This window comes from Furipterus horrens, unplaced genomic scaffold (genome assembly GCF_987537825.1).
Source record: "Furipterus horrens unplaced genomic scaffold, mFurHor1.1.pri manual_scaffold_3, whole genome shotgun sequence".
Classification (NCBI taxonomy): Eukaryota; Metazoa; Chordata; class Mammalia; order Chiroptera; family Furipteridae; genus Furipterus; species Furipterus horrens.
The window spans coordinates 136284105-136305611 of NW_028327173.1; the positions used below are offsets into that span (position 1 = coordinate 136284105).

The 21507-nt window shown below is 44.7% G+C and overlaps 1 protein-coding gene and 1 pseudogene across 2 annotated transcripts; both read right to left on the reverse strand.

Moving 5' to 3' along the window:
- Positions 1-65: 65 nt before the first annotated feature.
- On the reverse strand, positions 66-10620 carry LOC150016039 (dehydrogenase/reductase SDR family member 4). 2 transcript variants are annotated; one of them, XM_090270242.1, is made up of 8 exons: positions 10454-10619; positions 9050-9227; positions 5481-5582; positions 3608-3678; positions 3457-3508; positions 3023-3157; positions 2374-2429; positions 66-612 (listed from the first exon to the last, which is right to left on the reverse strand). In XM_090270242.1, the coding sequence occupies exons 1-8, from the start codon at positions 10582-10584 to the stop codon at positions 498-500; spliced, it is 840 nt and encodes a 279-aa protein (XP_090126368.1). In that variant the 5' UTR covers positions 10585-10619; the 3' UTR covers positions 66-497. The 2 variants fall into 2 exon arrangements, with proteins under 2 accessions (XP_090126368.1, XP_090126369.1); XM_090270243.1 differs by lacking the exon at positions 3023-3157 and having other exon boundaries at positions 10454-10620.
- Positions 10621-13186: 2566 nt separating this feature from the next.
- Positions 13187-13320, reverse strand: LOC150016040 (thymosin beta-4, Y-chromosomal-like; annotated as a pseudogene).
- Between the last annotated feature and the right edge of the window lie 8187 nt (positions 13321-21507).

Genomic DNA, 21507 nt, shown 5'->3' on the forward strand with positions numbered 1-21507 from the left:
TCAGACTTATGCTATGCTCAGCTACCACACCTATGCACCCCAAAGAAAGAAAATGAACACATTGATTCAAAGCAACCATGATCATTTGCAGTTTATTTGCACCTAATTTGCAAATTGTTAATTTCCAACCTTCCCACTCCCTCTTTCAACTCCAGGTTTCTTCTCTTCTATTTCCCTCAAATTCCTCAGATGCCCAGAAAAACTATATTAGTTGGTCTTTGCCAAGGTAGACAGACCCAGCCTTCTCAGCAGGCCTGCCCTATGTCCTCAGGGGAAGTCTTTATCCAAGGCCACAGCAACAGCGGGAATCCTCATAAGACCAAACCTTGACGGCAGGGAAGGCTGGATCTTGTCACAGGGCAGAACTGACTTCGGGGCAGGTAGGGTATAAGGTGGGCAGTATGATAGGCAGAGGTGGGAGAGGCCAGTTGACGAATGTGGGAACTGGACCAGAAGTTGAAGCCCAATCTCCGCCCTTGTGGGCTCTCTCCAGATACTCAGAGGCGGGATGGAGCCCCTCCACCCACTGTCACCGTTTCCCCAGTGATGTAGCTGGCATCTTCAGAACACAGGAAAGACACAATGCCTGCACATTCCTCTGGCTTGCCTATCCTGGAGTATATGGAAAACAAAGAAGAGAGTAAAAACTAGAGGCCAGGCCCACTGACCTGGTTCACAGAAAATGATTTGCTTCATCAAAAAATATCAGATGATTTTTCAGGGCCAGTGTACAAATCCATCAAATAGGGTTATCGTGATGATAAGCTGTTATAATTTAGTATAAGCATAAATACTGTGCTCTGCAAAAACCACTGTAAATTATGTTCCAATAATAGAGATACTTAGTTCTTTAGAGCAGGTGTCCCCAACCCCTGGGGCCACGCAGGATGGCCTGTTAAGAACAGGCCACAAGTGAAGCTTGCCTGAGTTCCTCCTCCTGTTCCCCTGACCCCCATCCACAGCAGGTAAGTGAGTGAAACTCTGCTCCCAACCCCCCCATCCACGGTGGGTGAGCCAGGAGCAAAGCTCACCTGAGCTCCGCCTTCATCACTATGCCCTTTCCTGAAACTGGTTGCTGGTGCCAAAAAAGTTGGGGACCACTGCTTTAGAGAACTCAGGACACCAAAATCCAAAGTTATATAGATACACTGGCGAGTAGCTATTTCATACTTCAAAGAATTTGTTTTACATGTGTGCATACTAGTCAAGTGTCAGGGAGCCTGTGAGAAGGTAAGTGTTTTGTTTAAAATGACACCATTTGCACAGCTTCAATTCACAGACAACTTTTCAGGAATCTATATTTATCCCTTAGAATCAGGTTCATTTTGTGAGAATGTGCTAATTCTTAGTGTTTGTATCAGTGATTGCATAGTTGGGAACACTTTAATATAACTGCCATAAAATGCTCTAGAGGTGGGCAGCGTGGGTATCTCAAACCTAGAAGGCATGGATTAGTGGTTCATCGTAGCTGCACATTGTAACCATCAGGAAGGCTTAACACCCTGCTCCACCAAAGATGCCCAAGTCCTACCTTGGACCAATTAAAAAAGAATCTCTGGGAGTGGGGCCTGAGCATCTGCAGTTTCATAAGCGCCCCAGCCGATTCTAATAGGCATCCAAGGCTGGGAAGCATGGGGCTAGCCAACCACCGGGGCTCTAAGATGACAATACCCTGACTAGTTAGTGAGTTGTGAACTAGGCCTGCAGCTCATGCCTGACATCCAAATGGCTTTGGGAGCATTGGAGGGGGTCTCCTTCCTTAAGTAGGCCTTGTTTGCACAAGTAGTCCTTGAGGGACAAATGGAGAAGCTAAAGACAAGAGAGTTCCCAGAAGCCAGAAGTTGGAGAGAGGGAGCAAACTGAGAGGAAAGGGAGACAGACGAAGGTACCTGAACAGTTCGTCCAGCCCGTTGGGGAAGGGGCTAGTTTTCCTAGGCAAGGGGAGTTTTGGGACTTAGTAAAATATCTTCATTCCTTTTACTTGGGTTGCAGGATCATCAACCTGAGCTTTGAAAATATGACTCTATTCAAAGAGAACTAAAAAAACAAAAACAAAAACATGTTTTGATTTTGATCCCTGGGAGCTAAGGATGCCTAGAGGTGTAGGCAAACGGCCAGCTGGAGAGAGGAGTCAGGGCCTCTCCCAGAGCTCTTCTCTGCTGAAACCTGGGCACCTCTGTTTTTGGTTTTTGCAGTGAATGTAGACTCCTTGCACACCCCCCACTCTAGTGAAGCAGTGTTCACAGCCTTGCAACTGTGTGTTTGAGGCATGTCCCTGTTGTACATGGGACCAAGAGACACAAGATGCAGGCTGTGTGAGGGACCAGACCTTTCCATTTTTATCCCTCCTAACTCTCTCTGTGACAGCCTTACCTTCTTATCCGCAGGGATTCTTTTATGCTCTCCTCTCTTGCCTCATCCATCCACAACTACAGGAAAAAGGGAATCTCTTTATGTGAAAGAAGAAGAAAGGGAGGGATGGAGAGGGGAGAAACTGCCTGCCCTCACATCACTTGAGAGGGAACTTGGACACCTTCTTTCACTTCCTAGTCCTTCCTAGCCCCCAGTCTTGCCCCACAGCCCTCTTGTGTTTCATTCTTTTCAGATTCTAGTGAGGCATTTCCCTGGGTCTCCCCAATTTCCACCCACTTAAAGAGATATGGAATGGTGTGAATAGAATCTGAATTTCTCAGTCTCTACTGCACACCTCAAGAAAGGAGCAGGTCTCCATGGTTGGGTAGCTCAGTTGGTTAGAGCATTGTCCTGATACACCAAGGCTGAGGGTTTGATCCTCAGTCAGGACACCAAAAAAGAAGCAACCAATGCATGCATAAATAAGTGGAACAACAAATCAATGTTTCTCTCTCTAAGATCAACCAATATTCAATCAGTCAATCAAAAGGAGCAGGTCTGGTCTCGACAGGTGGCTGGCATGGAGGGGGGCTATAGAAAAGCCTGGAGAGGGGGGCAGAAATGATTGGGAGCTCAGGAACCAGCAGGATGCAAGACTCCCCCTCCTCACCACTCGGCTGAAGTTAGTCTTGATGAGTCCAGGCGCCAGGCAGTTTACCCTAATATTCCTGTGGGCCAGCTCTATGGCTAGGTTCTTGGTGAGGCCCAGCAAGGCTGTTTTACTAACATTGTAAGGGCCCAGGCCCTGGGGAAGGAAGAAAATGGGTTAGTCTCTTTGTTTTTGGTTCATTCTTGGTTCTTACTGGAAGACATAAAGGGCAGTAGGTAACAGGGCATCTCCTATAAGGGAGGGTCCCAGTTAGAAAACTGGCTTGTGGCTAAACCTCCCCTAGGTTGGGGTTCATGGAGGAAAGCTATCTATTTACGGGAAGGGACTTCGTGGTGTGATTCCAAAAGGGGACACCAACTTCTCAGTGTGACTGGAGGGGTGGAAAGGTGCAGGATGGAGGAAGGGATGGAAGTAGCAAAGAAAGGGATTCTTACAGGAAATGGGGTGTATGCTGCTATGGAGGCCACAATCACTACTGAGCCGCCTCTGGAAAAAGAAGAGAATGACTCTTTTCCCAGCAGAGCCACCCCTGCCCTCAGACCACGTGGGGCCCGTTGCACCCAGGCTCCCTCTCACTCGCTGTACCCTCGTTTCTCCATCTCTGGCACCACTGCCTTTGTCATCAGGGCTGTGGCCTTCACGTTAATGTCCAGAATCTGAAATCGAGAGAAGGGGAAACAGCATGAGGGGAGAGAGCCAGGAGAGGGCAGGATGATAAGGCGTCATAATAGGGTCCCTAAGATCTGCTTGTTAGGGCTGGTGGAGATCTTAAGAGATGATCTCCCAGGACCTTATAAGTGAAGAAACCAAAGCCCAGGGAGAAGTGTCTTTCACCAGCTTATTCAGCTAGAGAATGAAACACTAGGTTTGGGTGAGAAAGAATGGAGCCTGCTTCATCTTGTTTCCTAACTGGCCATGTACTTGTATGATTTGACCTAGAATGGACCTAAACTCTCAGGGCTCTTTTGGATTTGAGCTGGATTGTCTGTGTTTCTTCTGACTAGGGAGATTCTGGAATTAGGTTGGCCTCCTGGGATCTGCCATGGAGTGGGCCATCCTTCTTAGGGACAATGTGGTCTGACCTCAGTCCCCTGGAGCGTTCCAGCCCTCCTCTGGCTCCTGAGGTCAGGGAGTGAGGTGCTCTTGGCGCTCCAGGATGGGTTGTCTGGTTGAACATTTGTTGGAAAGTGGGATCATGAGGAGGCACTTTTTGGGGAAGCTGGGGCATAGGCTGGAATCCAAACCCCACATCCATAATTTAAAACAAATGCATGACCCTGTTTACACTGTTCTAGGTGATGCTGGGATAGTCCCTCCCCATGCCCCTCAGGCAAACCTATTTTGAAAAACTGCAATGTTACAGAAAAGTTGAAATAGAAGTACAATGAATATCCTTTACCTAGATTTATCAGTTGTTTCCATTTTGCCCCATTTGCTCTATTTATATATTTATACAGTTTTTTCCTGAAACACTGAAGGTTAATTTGCAGGTGTCACAATGGCCTGACCCTAAATACTTCGGGATGTTCTCTTATAGACCACAGTCCATGATCACGCCCAGGAAATGTAACACTGATAATATGATTTTACCTAATATGCTGTCCATAATAAAATTTCCCCAGTTGTCCCCCAATTGCCCAAATGCCCTTATTTTAAAAATCCAAGGTTCAATCAAGATCAACTCTGGCATTTAGATTTGATGTACTATGATATTTTTTTAAAATGTAAACTAAACAGAAATACTACTTGGTTTAAAATTCTTTTCCTGTGGTCTCCATTCAGACTGCTCATGAAAGATGTATTTCTTCTTTAAAGAATATCAGTCAGGAACTAACTCACTGAAGAGGATTTGGCACTTTGGTCTCTATGTCTGTGAAACACTGATAAAGTATAATATTTTAGTATTTAGACTTCAGAGTTGAGATATTATTGATGACATCAGAAGTAAAAGCAAAACCATGGGCAATCATGAAAACAAACAAACAAACAAAAAACCCTACCATTTCCAAATCACGAATATTAACCTTAATAAACCTTAATAAACAAAGATAAATATCTTAATTAAGGTCTTATAATTAAAGAATGTAGGTGTGTGAAATATCTTATAAATATAATTATACATGCTCACACAAAAACCAATATTCCACACTTGAATTTAGACAGGAAGAAGAGCCTGGATGAGCCTGGATAAGCCTGGATAAGGGCAGAGTGGGGGTCAGGGCACAGGTTAGCAATGAGCAAATGGAAGAAGACAAAACTGGGAGAAGCAGCAGTGAAAGAGATGGGCAGGAAGAGAGGAAGCCTCCCCCCACTAGCCCTTTTTCAGGTGCACTCCAGGTGCATGGCAAATTGCAAGGATTCTTCACAGTTACACTGCACTTGACAAATGCATTCTAAAAGCAGGCTGAGTTTTTGCTGTTTCCTGAGGCCTGCCCCTGCTGTATTGATCCCCTCTTACCTTGTCCCACACCTCCTCAGTGACATCCATGAGGTTTCCAAAGAAAGGGTTGACGGCGGCATTGGAGACCAGGATGTCAATGCCCCCATGAAGCTTCAGAGCCTGGGGAGAGTAGGGTCTGAATTAGGGCTTCAGGTCAGTCGGAGGTGCATTTATCAATGTTGATGAAGAATTCCTTGTTAGGAACAAAAAGTCAAAATGATGACACCTCTGTTTCTTGAAAGATTTTTCTCCAAAGCTATACCCTAACCTCTGCTGCTAAACACTTAAGATGGTCTAATTTCTTTGGCATCTTTTCTTTCTGCCCACACTTCTTTTAAGGCTATTGCTGACCCTTTACTCTTTACACTTTCTATTTGGGGAGCTCCTATGTTCTCACAGCCTCTCTGTCACCTCAAAACCTATTTCTAGGCCCTTCCTCTTTTCACAGTGAGTCCAGGCCCCTTTTCTCCAAGTGCTTACTGCCCAGTTCTCCTTGATATGAATTACCATTATCTCAAACTCAACTTGTCCACCCCTACTGGAATACAGAAACTGGTTTAAATAGACTCTCAGAATAGTACTATTGGGAGGGGCCTTGTAGGTCATCTAGCCCCATGTCCTCACGGTGAAGGTGATGACACTGAGGTCCAGGGAGGTTAATTTCTCAAGGCCCTATAGCTCAGTAATGACATATTAGGGCCAGCTAAGAATAGGAGGCCTATTCATTTTGGTCTTTGGGAGAGGCAAAGTGATTTGCTTAGGCACAAAGCTAGTTAGTAATGGCAGAACTGAAATCGGTCTGGTGGGGAAGACAGCGGTCTGGACTTAAAGCAGTTCCACACTTGGTTATAATGCCATCCCTCCCACCCTACCTTTATTTTATTTTTATATTTTGGGGGAGCCTGGAGACATAGGAGATTGAAGGCAGAACTGAGATTGAAACTGGAAAAACCAAGAAAGATAACATCTCACCTCCTTAATAAATTTAAGTAGGTGATGGCAGTCACGCACAGATTAATGAGTGGTCAAAGAAAACCCGCCAATAAGATACTACCCTGAAATCAGACTTTCTATTTGCCAATTTTGATGTCTGGGGCAAGCAGCAGTAAATGGGCCCTCAGTTAACTTTGTGCTTCATGATTTGGCTCAGGGAGGAAGGGGTGTTATTAACAATGTGTACCATCTGCTAGCTCCCATTTTAACTAATTATTCTTGCTAACTAGGTGCAAAGCTCAGATGTTTGTACTCTGCTAAAGGACCGCCTGAGCTGTCAACATGTAAAATTTGCAAAAATGTAAAATCACACAATCTTTTAAAACAAGTATCAATACTTTCTTGCACTCTTTAAATTTTGGTGTCCTGGTACAGAGCCTTGTCTCTGCCGAAGTCTGGTCTACGAACTTGTAACTAGGGAAGTGCAGAACACGATAGAAAATGACATGTGCTGTGCCCTGTGGACGTGTGTTTGAGAGTGGGGAGAAGGTGCTGGATTGTACCAGCTTCACCTGGAACACTTTCATTTCTGCTGTGTATCTCGTCCCCCTCTCCTTCCGGACCTACCAGCACAGGGTTGGGGTGGGGTGGGGTGGGGTGGGGTGGGAGGCTGGCTTTTGACTGAACAGAGATAGAGAACACCCAGCTGGTGTCTTTTAAGTCTTCTCTAAATCGTGTGATCACTACACAAAAGTGGTTAAGCACTGTTTGCTCTGTTCTGATAGGTATGTTTTTTAGAAAAAGTATAATCAGGTGGAGTAGTGGCTGATCTGGTTTCCACTCACTACACTTTTGAGAAGCTTTAAGGTGCAGATTAAGAGAAGTAACTGTCCTTAGGGCGGCAGTTACCCTCATCACAGGGTGACAGCTGGCAACAGACAGAACATATCTCAAACTGCTAACAAGTACCCTATTATTCTCCATCCTGACATTCTCCTGAAAGTCATTTTGACTGTTTCCCATTTCTTGACAACGAGTTCAAAAAAATTTTTGGTTTTTCCCACTAAATGTCTCTTGGCCACCTCCATTCTGGTCCCACCACCACTGCTCTAGACCTGAATGGCAGCAACTTCCTCACTGATGTCCTTGGCTCACAGTTTTCTCTACTCCCATATATCCTTCTTACCTATGCCAGATTTCTTCTTTTATAACCATTTTCATCTTGCTTAAAACCTCACATGGTCTCTTATTTCCTACAAGGACGTCTGCACTCCTTTGGGAGACTAGGGAGGCCCTGTGCCCTCTCCTTCCCACCAGCCCTCCTGAACCTATGTTCTCTGTTCAGGGCTGGCAGCGCTCCCTCTTCTCATTAGTCCCCCCTTGGCTGTCTGCTCATTTTTCAGGGTCATCTGGAATCCTGTCCTATTCCATCTGTCTATCTCATCCACTCCTCAAAGTCTTGCTCAAGCCTCACCGCTGGGCTTGGGCTGCAGATGGGGTGAGAGGTGGTTTTCCAGGCAGGATTTTGACATTAAGTTGCTACATACATTTCATATGGCTGGTCAGTGACTGGCCCAGGATCCCAGATAGCTGTCTTCACTCTCAGGATCAATGTCCCAATCTTAGGCTCTGTCTAGCAGCCTGTACCAGACAAGGTGACTTTCTTGGACTTACACTGGCTCTCTCCAATGCACATACGAGCGTTCCCAAATGGTTCCTTAAATACTCAATAACTTTATGCCTTCTACCATTGTTTAACATCCTTCTCTTCTAAGATTACCCATATTATTTCTGCCAGCCTTCCAACCGATTAGCACAATTCTGCACTTTCCATTCTTGGGTAGATTCTCCCTTCCATTCCAGGGAATAAAGTGTGGGCCATGAGCCTGAGAAAAGGCTCCTTTGCCAGATATTCATATTTTCTTGCGCAGATGGAAAGCTGGTGCCAAATACCCACTCTGGTGCTGGCTTAGACAGTCTTTAAGAGTAAAGTCCAAATAGGCATCCAAGGCCTGACCTCACGATAATGGGGAAATGCCTGGTAGCTTGGCAGGTCTGGATTGACTCCCAGCTCCATTCTTACTGGCTGTGGGACCTTGGGGTATGGCTCCACTTTTCTGAGAAGAATGTAAACAGGGAGAATAGTCCTTGCCTTGTTTGGGTTGTTGTCAGGTTTAGAGATAACCTGTGTAAGGCTCTGAACAAAGTGAATGGTGCACAGTAGGTGGCCAAAACATGGCGGCTGCCTCCTGCAGGTTTCCAAAGACTGCCTCTACACTGAAGAACAGGGGATGGAGTGCTGATTAGCTCACAGGTGGGCACATCTCTTTTGTGTTTGTATCTACCCTTCTCATCTGCCTAATTAGATTGGAAACTACTGGAGAAGTGGGTCCTGCTGTTTTTTTTTTTTTGGCTGATGCAGGGTTGAAGCATTGATTCTTACTGGGATGGGATGATTCTTGGAGACGTAACAAATAGGTACACAATAAAAGCGTGCTGACGGACTGGTGTGGGTTTGCAGAACACACTGTTACATTTTAGTTAATAGTGCTGGCTTGGATCACACCAATGTTGTCCAGGAAAGCAGGGAAGGAGTCTCAGGCTGGCCCCTTTCTGCCACTTCCTGCCTCTGTGCCCATATCCTTGCTGCTCACCGTGGTCACCAGCCGCTCCCGGTCCTCAGCCTTCCCCACATGGCACACAGTGCCTGTCACACTCAGTCCTTCCCCCTGCAGTGTTGCCACTGCCCGGTCCACGTTCTGCTGCTTCCGGCTGCTGACCACCACATGGGCCCCATCCTGGGCCAGACGCCTGGCGATGGCAAAACCGATTCTGCGGGCAGAGATATGGACTGTCAAGGCCAGTACCAGGAAGAGGTTGAGAGCATGGGCTCCAGAGTCAGACTGCCCCTGTTTGAATTCTAGCTCTCCTTTTGAGCACTCATTTGCTCAATTTTTTTGTGGTTTTGGTCCTCAGATTAGGTTCCCAGAAAGTGATATCACCTTCCTCAGGCCCCAAACCTGTAGGGATGGAGGGGAAAGAAATGAGCTGGGGGTGGAGTAGCGTCTACTTCCATGATTGGAGGGTCTCACTCAAAAGAGACCTGCCCCCAAATATCTTTTGTATTATTCTGCATCATCTCAAAATTCTATCATTAGTTCTGTTTTGCGATGCATATGAAAGGGTGGGCCCTGACCAGCTTGGTTCAGCTGGATGAGTACTGTACCACAAAGCGAAAGGTCACCCGTTTGATTCCCATTCAGGGCTCATGCCTGGGTTGTGGGCCAGGTCCTGGATTTGGGGTGTGCGAGAGGCAACCAATCGATATATCTCTTGCACACTGGTGTTTCTCTTGCACACTGATGTTTCTCTCCCTTTCTCCCTTCCCCTTTCTAAAAATAAATAAAATCTTTTTTTAAAAAAAGGGTGGGTCTGTAATTAAAAATGTAAATTTTTTACATTACTCTTCTGGGACTAAGGATTACACATTTTGCGATTGTTAGCCATTAGCATTTCAAATACATTTGTATTTTGTATTTGTGTACAGCTGGCGTCTAGCAAAGTAGGGTGGGAATGAGAAGCAGTATAGACAAGAATGACTGGTGAGACAGGCTGGGCAAAATGTACTCAGCCAAACAAAAATCTGGATACATGAATCTTGTGTCCTGTCTACGTAAGGGGTGCAGTTCTCGGATACTTGTCAGGGTGCCCAGATGGGGAGTCTGGAACATTTCAATAGTCAATGGAGGCAGTGGGATAGTATTTTTGAAATCTGGGCTATCTTGAATTTCTGATGTGTCGTCTTCCTAGACTCTTAAGTGGGGCCCGTTGATTGGGCAGCCCAGAGCACGGAGACGCTGGCTTGATGCGGGCAGCCCTGAGCCGGCGCAACTGAGCCAGAGGCAGCAGCGCCAGGGTATTCGGAGGGGGCCAGCAGGCCAACCACGTGGTTCCTTACTTCCGGAATGGAGTGTGAGGCCTGAGGACAAGGCCGGGAGGCAGAGGACACCTGTTTCCAGACAGCAGGGGGCCTCAGAGACTCCGGCCCGGGCACTCACCCGTCGGTGGAGGCCGTTACTAGGGCCACCTTATTCGCGAGAGGGTCCCGGCGTGCTACCCTGGAGCTGGCCATCCGCACCGACTTCCACGACCGGACACAGCCGGCCAGCAGTATCTGCGCCTTTTGCATGGTTGTGCAAGGTTCCGCACCGCCCGGAGGGAGGTGCGAGGGGCGGGCCGCCTCGCGTTGCTTGTGGGGAGGCCAGCTCCGGGCCCGCCCTCGGGCTGGCGGCTCCTCCCGCTCGGCGCCCGCCCTTCGCTCAGGGAGCAGGCTATGGCTGCGGGCGCCCCCTGCCGGCCCATGGCCGCCGCGCCCCGCAGCCTTCTGCTCTGCCCTGGCGGGTGTGGAACTGCAGTCTGTCCAGATTTCCTGTAGGGCCCGGTACCCTGCAGGAACCCACAGACTTCCTCGCACCCCTCCTTTCATATTTGCTTGCTCATGTCAGTTTTCGGGGGTGGCGGTGGGGAGAGGCAGCTTTGAATTGGTTGCTTTTGCTTCCCAGAACCTCATGATGGACCTCCCTTTCCGAAAAAGTCTAAGTCTAAATATGTGACAGCTCATAAGAGAGCCAATGTTTTGAGACTGTCCATGGATGTGAGGCCTGTGGTCCCTGAGGAGTCATTGCGTGAGGGTCTCAGGTGAGGGTGGAGGAGAGAGATGTGATGGGGAGCACCTGGGCTAGGCCGGCACTGCCTTCACTCTAGCTCAAGGTCTCCTTCATCCTGACAGGCCTGGAGGGCGGACTCTGATCACTGTAGTAACCAGTGTGCAGGGATGAAGATCCTGGAGGGACAGGACTTACAGAGAACCAGTGGTAGCAACACTGAGAGCTCAGGAGCACTCACTCCTCCGCAATCACCGAGTCCCCAGGTCTTAGCCTCCATCCTAGTTCAATAAATATTTGTTGAATGTAAAAGCACTTTATAACTGTAAACTACTAAACATAGTAATTATTGCCACTATAAAGTAATTGTTACTCCTGCCACAGGCCAGACTCTTCATCTGTAAACCAAAGATGCTGGAGTAGATAATGAATCAAGTCCTCTCCAGCTATAAATTTTGTGTCCAGGACTTCAGCCTCAGCTTCTGCCAAGTGGGCAGGAATGATCTCCCTCCTGGGTTTCTGGGAGAATGAATAAATCTGGATGGCTTGTGGTACACTGCAGAAAGGCCCCGGCAGAACCAGGTGCCAGTGTCTGAACTGGTTTTAGCCCAGTGGCCTCCAAAAGCCAGACTGAGAAGTAGTGCTGACCCATGGCGAAGTTCACTAGTTCAAGGTAAAATAAAGAAAATAAAGGAAAGGTAGTAAGTTTTATAAAGCTAAGCTCATTTACCTTAACAGATACTCTTTTATTCTGAGATAGGTTTTTGCTCCTTCCTTTGTGTGTGTGTGTTAGTTTTTGTTAAGAAAAGATGATGAAAGCAGGTGGGTAGGTTGAGAAAAGTGTTAGCTGGTGAAATCACCAGTTTGGCAAATCTATGTCAGTCCCTTCAATAAGAGGAGAGAGAATGTGGGTCTGTGAAATTCAGTTTTAGGGATTGCTGTTTAATAGGATTTATACTTGCTAAAAATTTATTTAGTATATGTATAGGTCAGCTGGTCAGCTAAAAAAATAAAAAGGATTTCAGGAGTCAAAAGGGGGTGTTTGGGTAGCAAGTGCTGCAACAACATACAAGATTTATAGTACATTCCTCAACTGAGATGTGGTACTCAGCACATCCCAATGAGATAAGAGAGCTTAAGTCTAATTTTCCCCATATCTGGGGAAAACTGACTCTCTGACTGGTGCCCCTCAGTCTGAAACTCATGAATTATTGACAACAGGCTGGATAGTGTGACACTGCTCTTCCTCCTCCCCTGTTCAGAGCTAATGCACTATGGGAACTTTTCCCAGTGCTCTCCACCTGTGTGGGGGCTGGAGGGGGGATATGTGGGACTGGAGTAGGGGTTTTCAGGTCTTTTGGTTCAAAGGGATAGGCCTGCCCAGAGGTGGGCAGCCAAATCCAGGAGCTGAGGTTGGGGGATGAGGGCGGGAGACCACACTCCAGAGAGCGAAGGCTTCTGGGAAGAGAATTCTGTCCTGTGAGCTCATTGATCGTTGACCTCTTATCACCTGGGCAGGGTCAATATTTGGCGTCAAGCACCATTTGGGACAGCACAGGGAATGTCAGGGAAGGGATCTGTGAAAAGAAAAGGGAAGAAGTGTGTGTGTGTGTCTCTAAGTTCTACCCCTCATTAAGCTGGTTTGTTGGAGGTGAAGGTTGGACATTTTGGAGGGAAATAAAGGAATCTCTTGGAAATGGGAACTTTAATAGGCAATGGGGTTGCTTTCTTTTCAGGTTTTAAAACTTTATTTGCATACTAAAAAATTGTGCATTCCAATAATTAAAATCATTTTAACAACAACAACAAAAAGGCACTCTGATTAAACTGCATTTTACAGCCTGCAGGACATCTTGGACCAGTTTGGTTTTTGCTCTAGATTTCACTGTCCACCCACCCAGCTTCTTCCTTCACCAACATGCAAGTTCTTTCCTTTCCCTAACAGCCCGACAGGGAGATGGGAGACGTAGGTGCGGCCTTAATGATGTGTTCTAATGTGAAAAGGGGCAGCAGTCATTTAAACTGATCCAACCTCTTTGCATCTTACAAAGTTAAACAGCTAAAAGAAGTAAAATGAGAAGGCAGTGCCTGTGGAATGTACAGTGCATATTGGCGGTGCAGGCCACATTACGATTCGCCTGCTCGCTTCTCCTGTTTAATGGTTTCTTTGGAAGACTGGATTTTTCTCTTGCATTTCTGTCCTCTTCAGTTTCGACTTATCGAATTTCTCAATCTCGGCCATATCGGGTTTGTCAGATATGGTTGCGGAGGAAGCAGTGTGAGGTGCGCGAACGAGAGAAGTCCAAACTGCTCAGTGGCCGCCGCCGAGTCTAGGGTTGCTCATGTTTGAAGGTGGTACTATCTGCAGATCTGGAGGAAATGCTTCTGTGATTGAGGACCGTACTCCCATCTTCTTCAAGGGTCGACTGGAAATTCACCTGGAATGGAATTTAAATCTTTGGTTTTGCTATAGCCATCCCAGATGGGTTATTGGTTCATGTACCATCTTTGACACATCAGGATTGAGCAGTGTGGGAGGGCTGGGAACAGCAACTTTTATTGAATACTTATTAAGTGCAGGGAAAGGTTGGGTGCTTTCTATAAATTTTATTGAATATTTCCAATCCAGTGAGGTAGGCATTTTTATTTCCATATGTTAAGTCACAGTGACTCATGACAATCTAAATCCCCATCAATGTTGAATAACTACACTTAATTTTTCTGACATTATTGGAGAATGACAGTTTTCTTAGAAATTAATTTTCTCTGAACTGGAATTTTACTTACATCACCAATGTGTTTTTGTTTTCATCATTAAACTATCTATTCTTTTAAAAAATATGTTTTATTGATTGTGCTTTATTGATTATGCTGTTGCAGTTGTCCCAATTTCTTTTCCCTTTGCTCCCCTCCACCCATACCCCCATTCCCTCCAGCAATCCCAACCCGTAGTTTATGTCTATGGGTCATACATATAAGTTCTTTGGCTTCACCATTTCTTGTGCTATTCTTTTTTTAAAAGTATGTTTTATTGTTTATGCTCTTACAGTTGTCCCAATTTCTTTTCCTTTTGTTCCCCTCACCCAGTGATCCCCATCCCTCCAGTTGTCCCCCACCCCTTAGTCCATGACCATTGGTTGTGCATATAGTTCTTCTCAACATCTTCCTGACTACTCCACTCCCTCTACTATGCTTCTTAATTCCTGTATCATCTCCCTCCCTTTCTCCCCTTCTCCCTCCCAGCTGATCTCCCCCCAATATATTCCCCATACCTATAATTCTTTTCTCACTCTCGTTGCCTACTTAGTTTGCCTTTGTTTTGATTCCCTAGCTTCTGCTGTTGGTTGTTGTGATACAGTTTTCATTTTAATGTTCATTGTTTTGATCCTCTTTCTCCTAAACAAGTCCCTTTAACATTTCACATAGCAGTGGTCTGGATCTGATGAACTCCTTCAGTTTTGCTTTGTCCTGGAAACATTTCTCTGCCCTTCTATTCTGAATGACAGCTTCGCTGGCTAGAATAATTATGGTTGTAGGTTTTTACTTTTCATTACTTTGAATATTTCTTTTCATCCTTTCTTGCCTGCAGAGATTTCTTTTGAGAAATCAGCTGATGGTTTTATTGGGACCCTTTTGTATGTAATTCTCTTCTTCCCTCTTGCTGTTTTTAAGATTCTCTCTTTATCTTTAATTTTTGACATTTTGATGATAATGTGTCTTGGTGTGGTCCTCCCTGGGTCCAGCCTATCCGGAACTCTCTGTGCTTCCTGGACCTGTAAGTTCATTTCCTTCCTCAAGTTAGGGAAGTTCTGCTTCATTATTTTTTCACATAACTTTTCAATTTCTAGTTCTTCTTCTTCACCTTCTGGCAACCCTATGATTTGGATGTTAGCCTGCTTATAGCTGTCCCATAGGTTTCTGAGCCTCTCCTCATTTTATTCACTTTTCATTTCCTCCTTCTGCACTGGTTGACTGTTTGTTCCTTCCCTATGTTCTGATTTGTTGATTTGATCCCTGGTTTTTCTTTCCCTCACCACTTGTTTCATATGTGTTTTTGTTCATTTCAGCAGGATTAGCCTTCATTCCTTCCCTGTCTTGTTTAAGATCTGCTGTTAGGTCTGTAAGCATTTATATAACCAAAGCTCTGAACTGTGCCTCAGAAAGATTTCCTATCTGCTGATCCGTTAGAGCAGCTATTTGCTGGCTGGTCAGCTGCGTCACTGGGATCTCTACCATAATCTTGCCATCCTGACAGTTTTGTGTTCACCTTTGCTTCCTGGGCGGGGCAGAGCCCCATGCACTCATCACTACCAGGCGACCCTTCTCACCACACTGTGGCATTTTGTGTAGGGGCAGGGGTCCAAGATGGATTCTTGCTGTTTACTCTTTGCTGAGAGACAGGGAGCTTCTTCCTCTATCCCAACCCCCTCCAGCCTTCACAGTCTGAGGCAATGGGGGTCTGCCATCCCGGCATTGGAATCATGAGCTGATTGGTCTGGTTTGTAGCCAGGGGTGCTCCCCAGGTGTTTCTCACCTCTTTTTAAATACGAGTGTGTGTGCTTGTCGCCATCCCACCACCGTCGCTGCAGCTGCTGCCACCAGCACAGCTTGACCTCTCCGCCCTGGCTTTGCCCCTCCTACCCGTCTGGAGGAGCACCACTTCTTTATAACTTCATACGTTGGACTTACACGTAGCTATATTTTCTGGAACTTCTGGTTATTTCTGGTTTTGCGGTAGCTGTATTCCTTCTTAGTTGTGGAAGGAGATGGAGCGTGTCAGTCTAGGTCTCCATCTTGGCCAGATGTCTCAACTTGTATCAAAATATCTATTCTTTAAATCATAAAATAACCCATGTTTATGATTTTAAAAGAGAAGGTTATGAAGTAAGAAGTAAAAAAGTAACTCTTCCCTATGCTTCTTTTACCTACTCTCCATATACACCTGGTCTTGTGTATTTTTCCAGAAATTTCCTATGCATTTATGTGCATTTTTTCCTTAAGAATGTTCTTAGAATGGAATGACACTATACTTCACTGGTCCCTCCAAATCACTGGTTTTTCTTTCTTTTCCCCCCTCTTTTTTCTTTTATTTCTTAAAATACATTCTCAGAGACTGTTCTCAGTGGTACACAATAGATATACTCCATTCTCTCTTCCTTTAAAAATAGCTATTCAGTATTCCATTGTGTGGGTATTCCATAATTTATTTAGCCAGTCTCCTACTGATGAACATTTAAGTAGCTACCAGTGTTTTGCTATTTCAAACAACGCTACCATGAACAACCTTGGATATTCAGTATATATATTTTGTGTTTGGTGCAAATCTGTACCTTGGGTCAAATGTTTTAAATGGATGACTATGGTCTAATTACCTTAAAAAGCTGTTCTGATGGAGTTGTTTCTCTACAATGAATTCTTCTGCTATCCTGCCCTCTTACACATTGACGTAGAAAGGATTCAAACTTCAGATTATGGCATAAGCTCAGTGATAAGTGTTGACACACCCTGGCCTCAGTGGGAGCCAATGAGGGTGGTGGGTCCCACTGACCTGTAGCTCACAGAACTGAGACATACTGAGTCCCACCCACGTTTGACATTGAGAATGCCAGCCCAGCATTGTCAGATCTTAGGACTTTTTAACAGAAAGCAGAAACTTGGATTTTAACATGAAATTTGTTGTTTAACTGTTAACAAATAATTTGTTTAAAAAACAATATCAAAACAAAACAGTGAATGGGTCTGTAGGTGACACAGTCTCTGCCTATTTAAATGTAGTAGATTATTAATTTTGTGAGATATTGCTCTATCTAGAATCTCATAATTCTGTTGCATAGCTTATTCAATTTCTGGCTTTTCAGTTTTCCCCTGATTGCCCTGTATTTAGGAAGTTTGTGAACACAGTTTAGAATTTATTCACCCAGTGTTTGTATAGGTCTTTTACAGGAACTCTTTATAGCAGCAAGCAAAAGGTTCTTAAAGGCAGGCTTATCTTTTCCCTCAGGTCCAGGATTGCTTTCTGCTATTGTGTTTGTGAAGGGGTGTCCCTCAGTCTGTTTTCAGGCCACACTTGGCTCCATCTTGGGTCTCAGCACTCTCTGCTGCCAGTCACTTCTGGGAAATCCAGGATTATAACTGTGGTGTGGTTTCTGGGTGGAGGCTGAGATGTGAGAACAAGGTGGGGAAGGCCACACTTTCCCAGCTGGCTTATCCCTTTAATTCATCACAAGGTCATTGCACCAAGAAATTCCCTGAAGATTTGGGGGTGGAGTGAAATACAGTACAGAGGGACAATCCTCCAAATAGGATGTGTAATGAGACTTCCTATTGGGTCCTTTCTAGGCACAATCAAATTCATAGCCCTATTTTTAAAACTGGGGTTTCCCCCGTTTCCTCCTTCAGTGACAGTCTGTGCAGATAACAACTCTCAGACCCTCCTCTAGAAAGGACTGGCTGGCTGCTGTCATTAGCTGTCAGCCTCCAGCTGATACTTAGCTCCTTCTCAAGGTGGCCCCAGTGACAGAGCATGACGGTGGTACAAGGACCTTGTCCTTTTTAACTAACATGGGCTCCTCGAATGGCCATGTTTTCCTCGGAGCTTCCCATTGGCGTTTCTCAGATTTATATCATGTGGTTAAACGGTTCCTCCTTCTCAATCCTGCTTCCACATTTTTCCTTTCACAGTTGTTACTCCAACTAAACCTTTGGACTCCTAATTCCACCCAGGCATCTGCCTTGCTGAGGACTTTCGGACAGTCTTCTTTCTTCAGAATCTTTCCAGTGAAGGACACCACCCCCCGCCCCTTCCCCGCCAGCACACAGCAGGTGTAGTGGATGTTTGTCAGAGGTCCTTTTCTCCTCATTCAGAGCTTCAAGGCATTCTGAAGCAAGAATCCTGTCACCACAGTTCCTGCCAGTTTGGTTTATTTGGTGGGAGGCTTTTGTGAAAAATTGCGGGGTGTGGCTCAGTGGATTGAGCACTGGCCTGTGAACTAAAAGGTTGCTGGTTCAGTTCCCAGTCAGGGCACATTCCTGGGTCTCAGGCCAGGTCCCTGCTTGGGGGCGTGGGAGAGGCAAGTGGTCAGTATATCTCTCACACATTGACGTTTTCCTCTCTTTCTCCCTCCTTTCCTGTCTCTATAAAAATAAATAAATAAAATCTTTACAAAAGAAGAAGAAAAGAAAAGAAAATTTGGGGGTGGGCTTTGGCAGTCTAAAGTCCACACAACAGTGCAAGTCCAGTTCTGGAGTTCCATGTGTTTTCCTTCTATTTCTCTGCTAATATGAGGTGAAGAAATGTCCCCTCACCCTTCCTGAGGTATTCCACTTTCTTGTGAGGAGTTTCCAGATTGTCTGCGTGCATGGGCACACCCAAGGACCAACAGCAATTTTTAGGGACAGTGCAATATAAATCCACAGTAAGAAAGAGAATCATTTACTTAGAGGTGCCAGGCTGCCCTCTATGCAGATGTTTGACATTGTCATGCAAAGCAGTTTCAGTTCTCTGGTCTGAGATCAGTGTAGGAGGCCAGTGGTATGAAATAAATAAAGCCCATCACAAACCTTGCCAAAGGACAGAGCAGTACTTTGTTGGGCTACATCAAATTCTTGAGCAGATCTGCACTTGTTTTAATCTCTGCAAAGAAAGTGGGCGTGGTTTAAGAATTTATTAGCCTTCTGCCTCCAGCAAACACTCAGGTGTGAAAGGAATGGGAGGGTTGGTTCTAGTTAGAAATGCTCTGCTCAGTCATTTTGAGTTTAATGACATGGATTGTTCTTACCTATTCATACTTCATAAAGAAACAAAGAATCATACAATGTACATTTTCTGCACTTAAAAAAAATCTTTACCCTGGCTGCTGTGGCTCAGTGGATTGAGCGTCGGCCTGTGAACCAAGTGTCGCTGGTTCGATTCCCAGTCAGGGCACGTGACTAGGTTGCACGTCAGGTCCCCAGTTGGGGGTGCGAGTGAGAGGCAACCACACAGTGATGTTTCTCTCCCTCTCTTTCTCCTTTCCTCTCTCTCAAAAAACAAACGAACAAAAAAACAAACAAATAAAAAGGCAGTTCCATTTAAAAAAACAAAAAACAAAAATTTTATTTTGAAGTAGTTATAGACTCACAGTAATTATAGACCCAAAAGTAGTACATAGAGATCCCATATCCCCTTCCTCCAGCTCCCCCCAGCAGTGACATCTAACAGTGGTGACATCTGTAATATGAGATCAAGACCAAGACATTGACATTGGTGCAGTGCTGTTAAAGTAGATAAAAGACCTTATTCAGTATTTACCGTTTTTTACCTGCACTCATTTGTGCGTGTCAGTGTGTGTGTATGTGTCGATGTATGTGTGTGTGTGTGAGCATATGCATGCAGTCTCCTTAACTGTTGATATGTTTTGGAGATCTCTGATTAGCAGACTATACAGATCTACTTCTTTCTTATCCTTTCTTTCATTATCTGGATGGACTCTCACTTAGCTGTCACCCACTGCAGTTCATTTTAGCTGTTTATGTCTTTTCTACACTACATAGGATGTTGCAATAACATTTTTGTACACATAGCTAGAAGAATCTGTACTAATCCCAGGTAAACAGTTGAAGTGATGGGGCAAAGGGCATGTGCCTTTGACATTTTGGTAGAAATTACCAATTGCCCTCCAAAAAGCTGTGCCCCTTTCCAATCTTAGGGAACTTTCCTGAAGGGGGCAGTTCAGTGTGATGTATCCATTCTGTCACAGCCTCATACCACTTAGTTTCACCAAACATTTTAATTTCTGCCAATCTGTGTGAAAAAAATTTTTTTTTCCATTTACATTTCTTTATTAAGATGAGTGTGTATTTTTTCAAATGTTTACACGTATTTGTATATCTTGTTTTATAAACTGCTTTCTCATATCTTTTGCCCACCTTTTTGGGGTTGTTTACATTTTAAATATATTCTTGTAAATTTTTTATGAAAGGAAATTAACTGTTTGACTTATGTGTTACAAATATTTTTCTCAGTTTGACTTTTGAATGTATGTCGTTTTAAATTTTTATGGAATCAAAATTACCTTTTATTTTATAGCTTCTGAGTTTTATGTCATGTGTTTAGAAAGGTCCTTCTACTCTGAGAGTATACAAAATTCATGTTTTCATGTAGTTATTTAATGTTGTGTTTGTGTGTGTGTGTGTGTGTGTGTGTATTTAAATCTTTGGGCCATTTGATATTTATTCTTGCAAGGGAAGTGAGACACATCCAGGTTAATTTTTTTCCAAATGGTTAACCAACGATCTCAGCACTATTTGAGTTACCCCGATGCTTTGATTTCTTTATCATTCCCATGTGTATTTGAGCCTGTTTCTGGATTCTGTTTCATTCCATTGCTTTGTTTGTTGGTTCCCAAGTCAGGATTTTTACTAGATATTACAAAGAGGAAAAAGGAAAGTGGAAAATGTATCATAAAATAATTTCAAATAGAATGGCAAGACAATTCAGAGGTGGGAGAGAGATTTTTAGTTGGGGTGGCTAGGAAAAAATTCATGAAAGAGGGGCACTTAAGACAAAGCTTGAATAATGGCAACAATAATCGAAGGGAATAAAGAGCAACAGCATGGAGTCATGTCCTGAGTATAGTCAAGAGCAAACAGAAATTATTGTATTACTCTTTCAAGGCATTTTAAGGGTACATTTATTAATCATAATAACTACAAGTTGAGCACCTCCTATTTGCTATGTCAATTCTGATTTTCACCACAGTGAGCACAGTTGGTATTATCATTCCCATTTTAGGAACGTAGAAGCCTCAAGCAGGTTAAATAGTAGCTTCTAAGTGGCTGCTCTGAGATTAAAATCCACGACCAGCAAACAAACAGACAAACACTAGAATAGAAAACATCACAGTTTGTGATGTCCCTGCTCTACTCCTGTCACCCGGGAGTCCCTTTACCATCTGTGGGCACACCATCTCAATTCCAGTGTGAGTTCTTCCCTCAAAACCAGCATGTTGTTGGAAGGTGCAGGAGAGCCAGAGGAACCTGGGAATTTGTGCCCCTTCCCTGCCTCCACAGCCTGTAATCAACTGATAGGGACAGAGATAGTCATCCTCCAGCTTCTTTGCCCTCTCACTGGGATGACTTTCAGGTGTGACCCACAATGTCCCCAAGCCCTGTGTGTGAATGAGTCAAAACTACCCTCTATGCACCTTAGCTTGATCTTGCACTCTTACTAGGCCTATTCCTGGTGCCACTTCTTCACTCCTTCTTTTCCCTGGAAATATTCTCCTAATAAATCACTTTCACGTTCATCTTCTTGGAAGCCAATATTGTTTCAAGAAATGTGGTTCAGCTTTGTAGGCATGTATGTGTGTCTGTGTGTTTGTGTATTGTGTTGCTTTTTAACATGCATTTCTCACTGTGGAGTCCCAAAGTTTGAAAGCTGCTCTCCTTTACCACATTGAAGTGTCTCT

What these genes read in the sequence shown, in the direction of transcription:
- LOC150016039 (XM_090270242.1), bottom strand. Translation starts at nt 10,584, where the DNA reads ATGCAAAAGGCGCAGATACTGCTGGCCGGCTGTGTCCGGTCGTGGAAG. An exon ending in GTAACGGCCTCCACCGACGG is followed by an intron (nt 9,228 to 10,453) that starts GTGAGTGCCCGG and finishes CTCTGCCCGCAG; the next exon opens with AATCGGTTTTGCCATCGCCA. An exon ending in AGACTAACTTCAGCCGAGTG is followed by an intron (nt 2,430 to 3,022) that starts GTGAGGAGGGGG and finishes TTTTTCCTGTAG; the next exon opens with TTGTGGATGGATGAGGCAAG.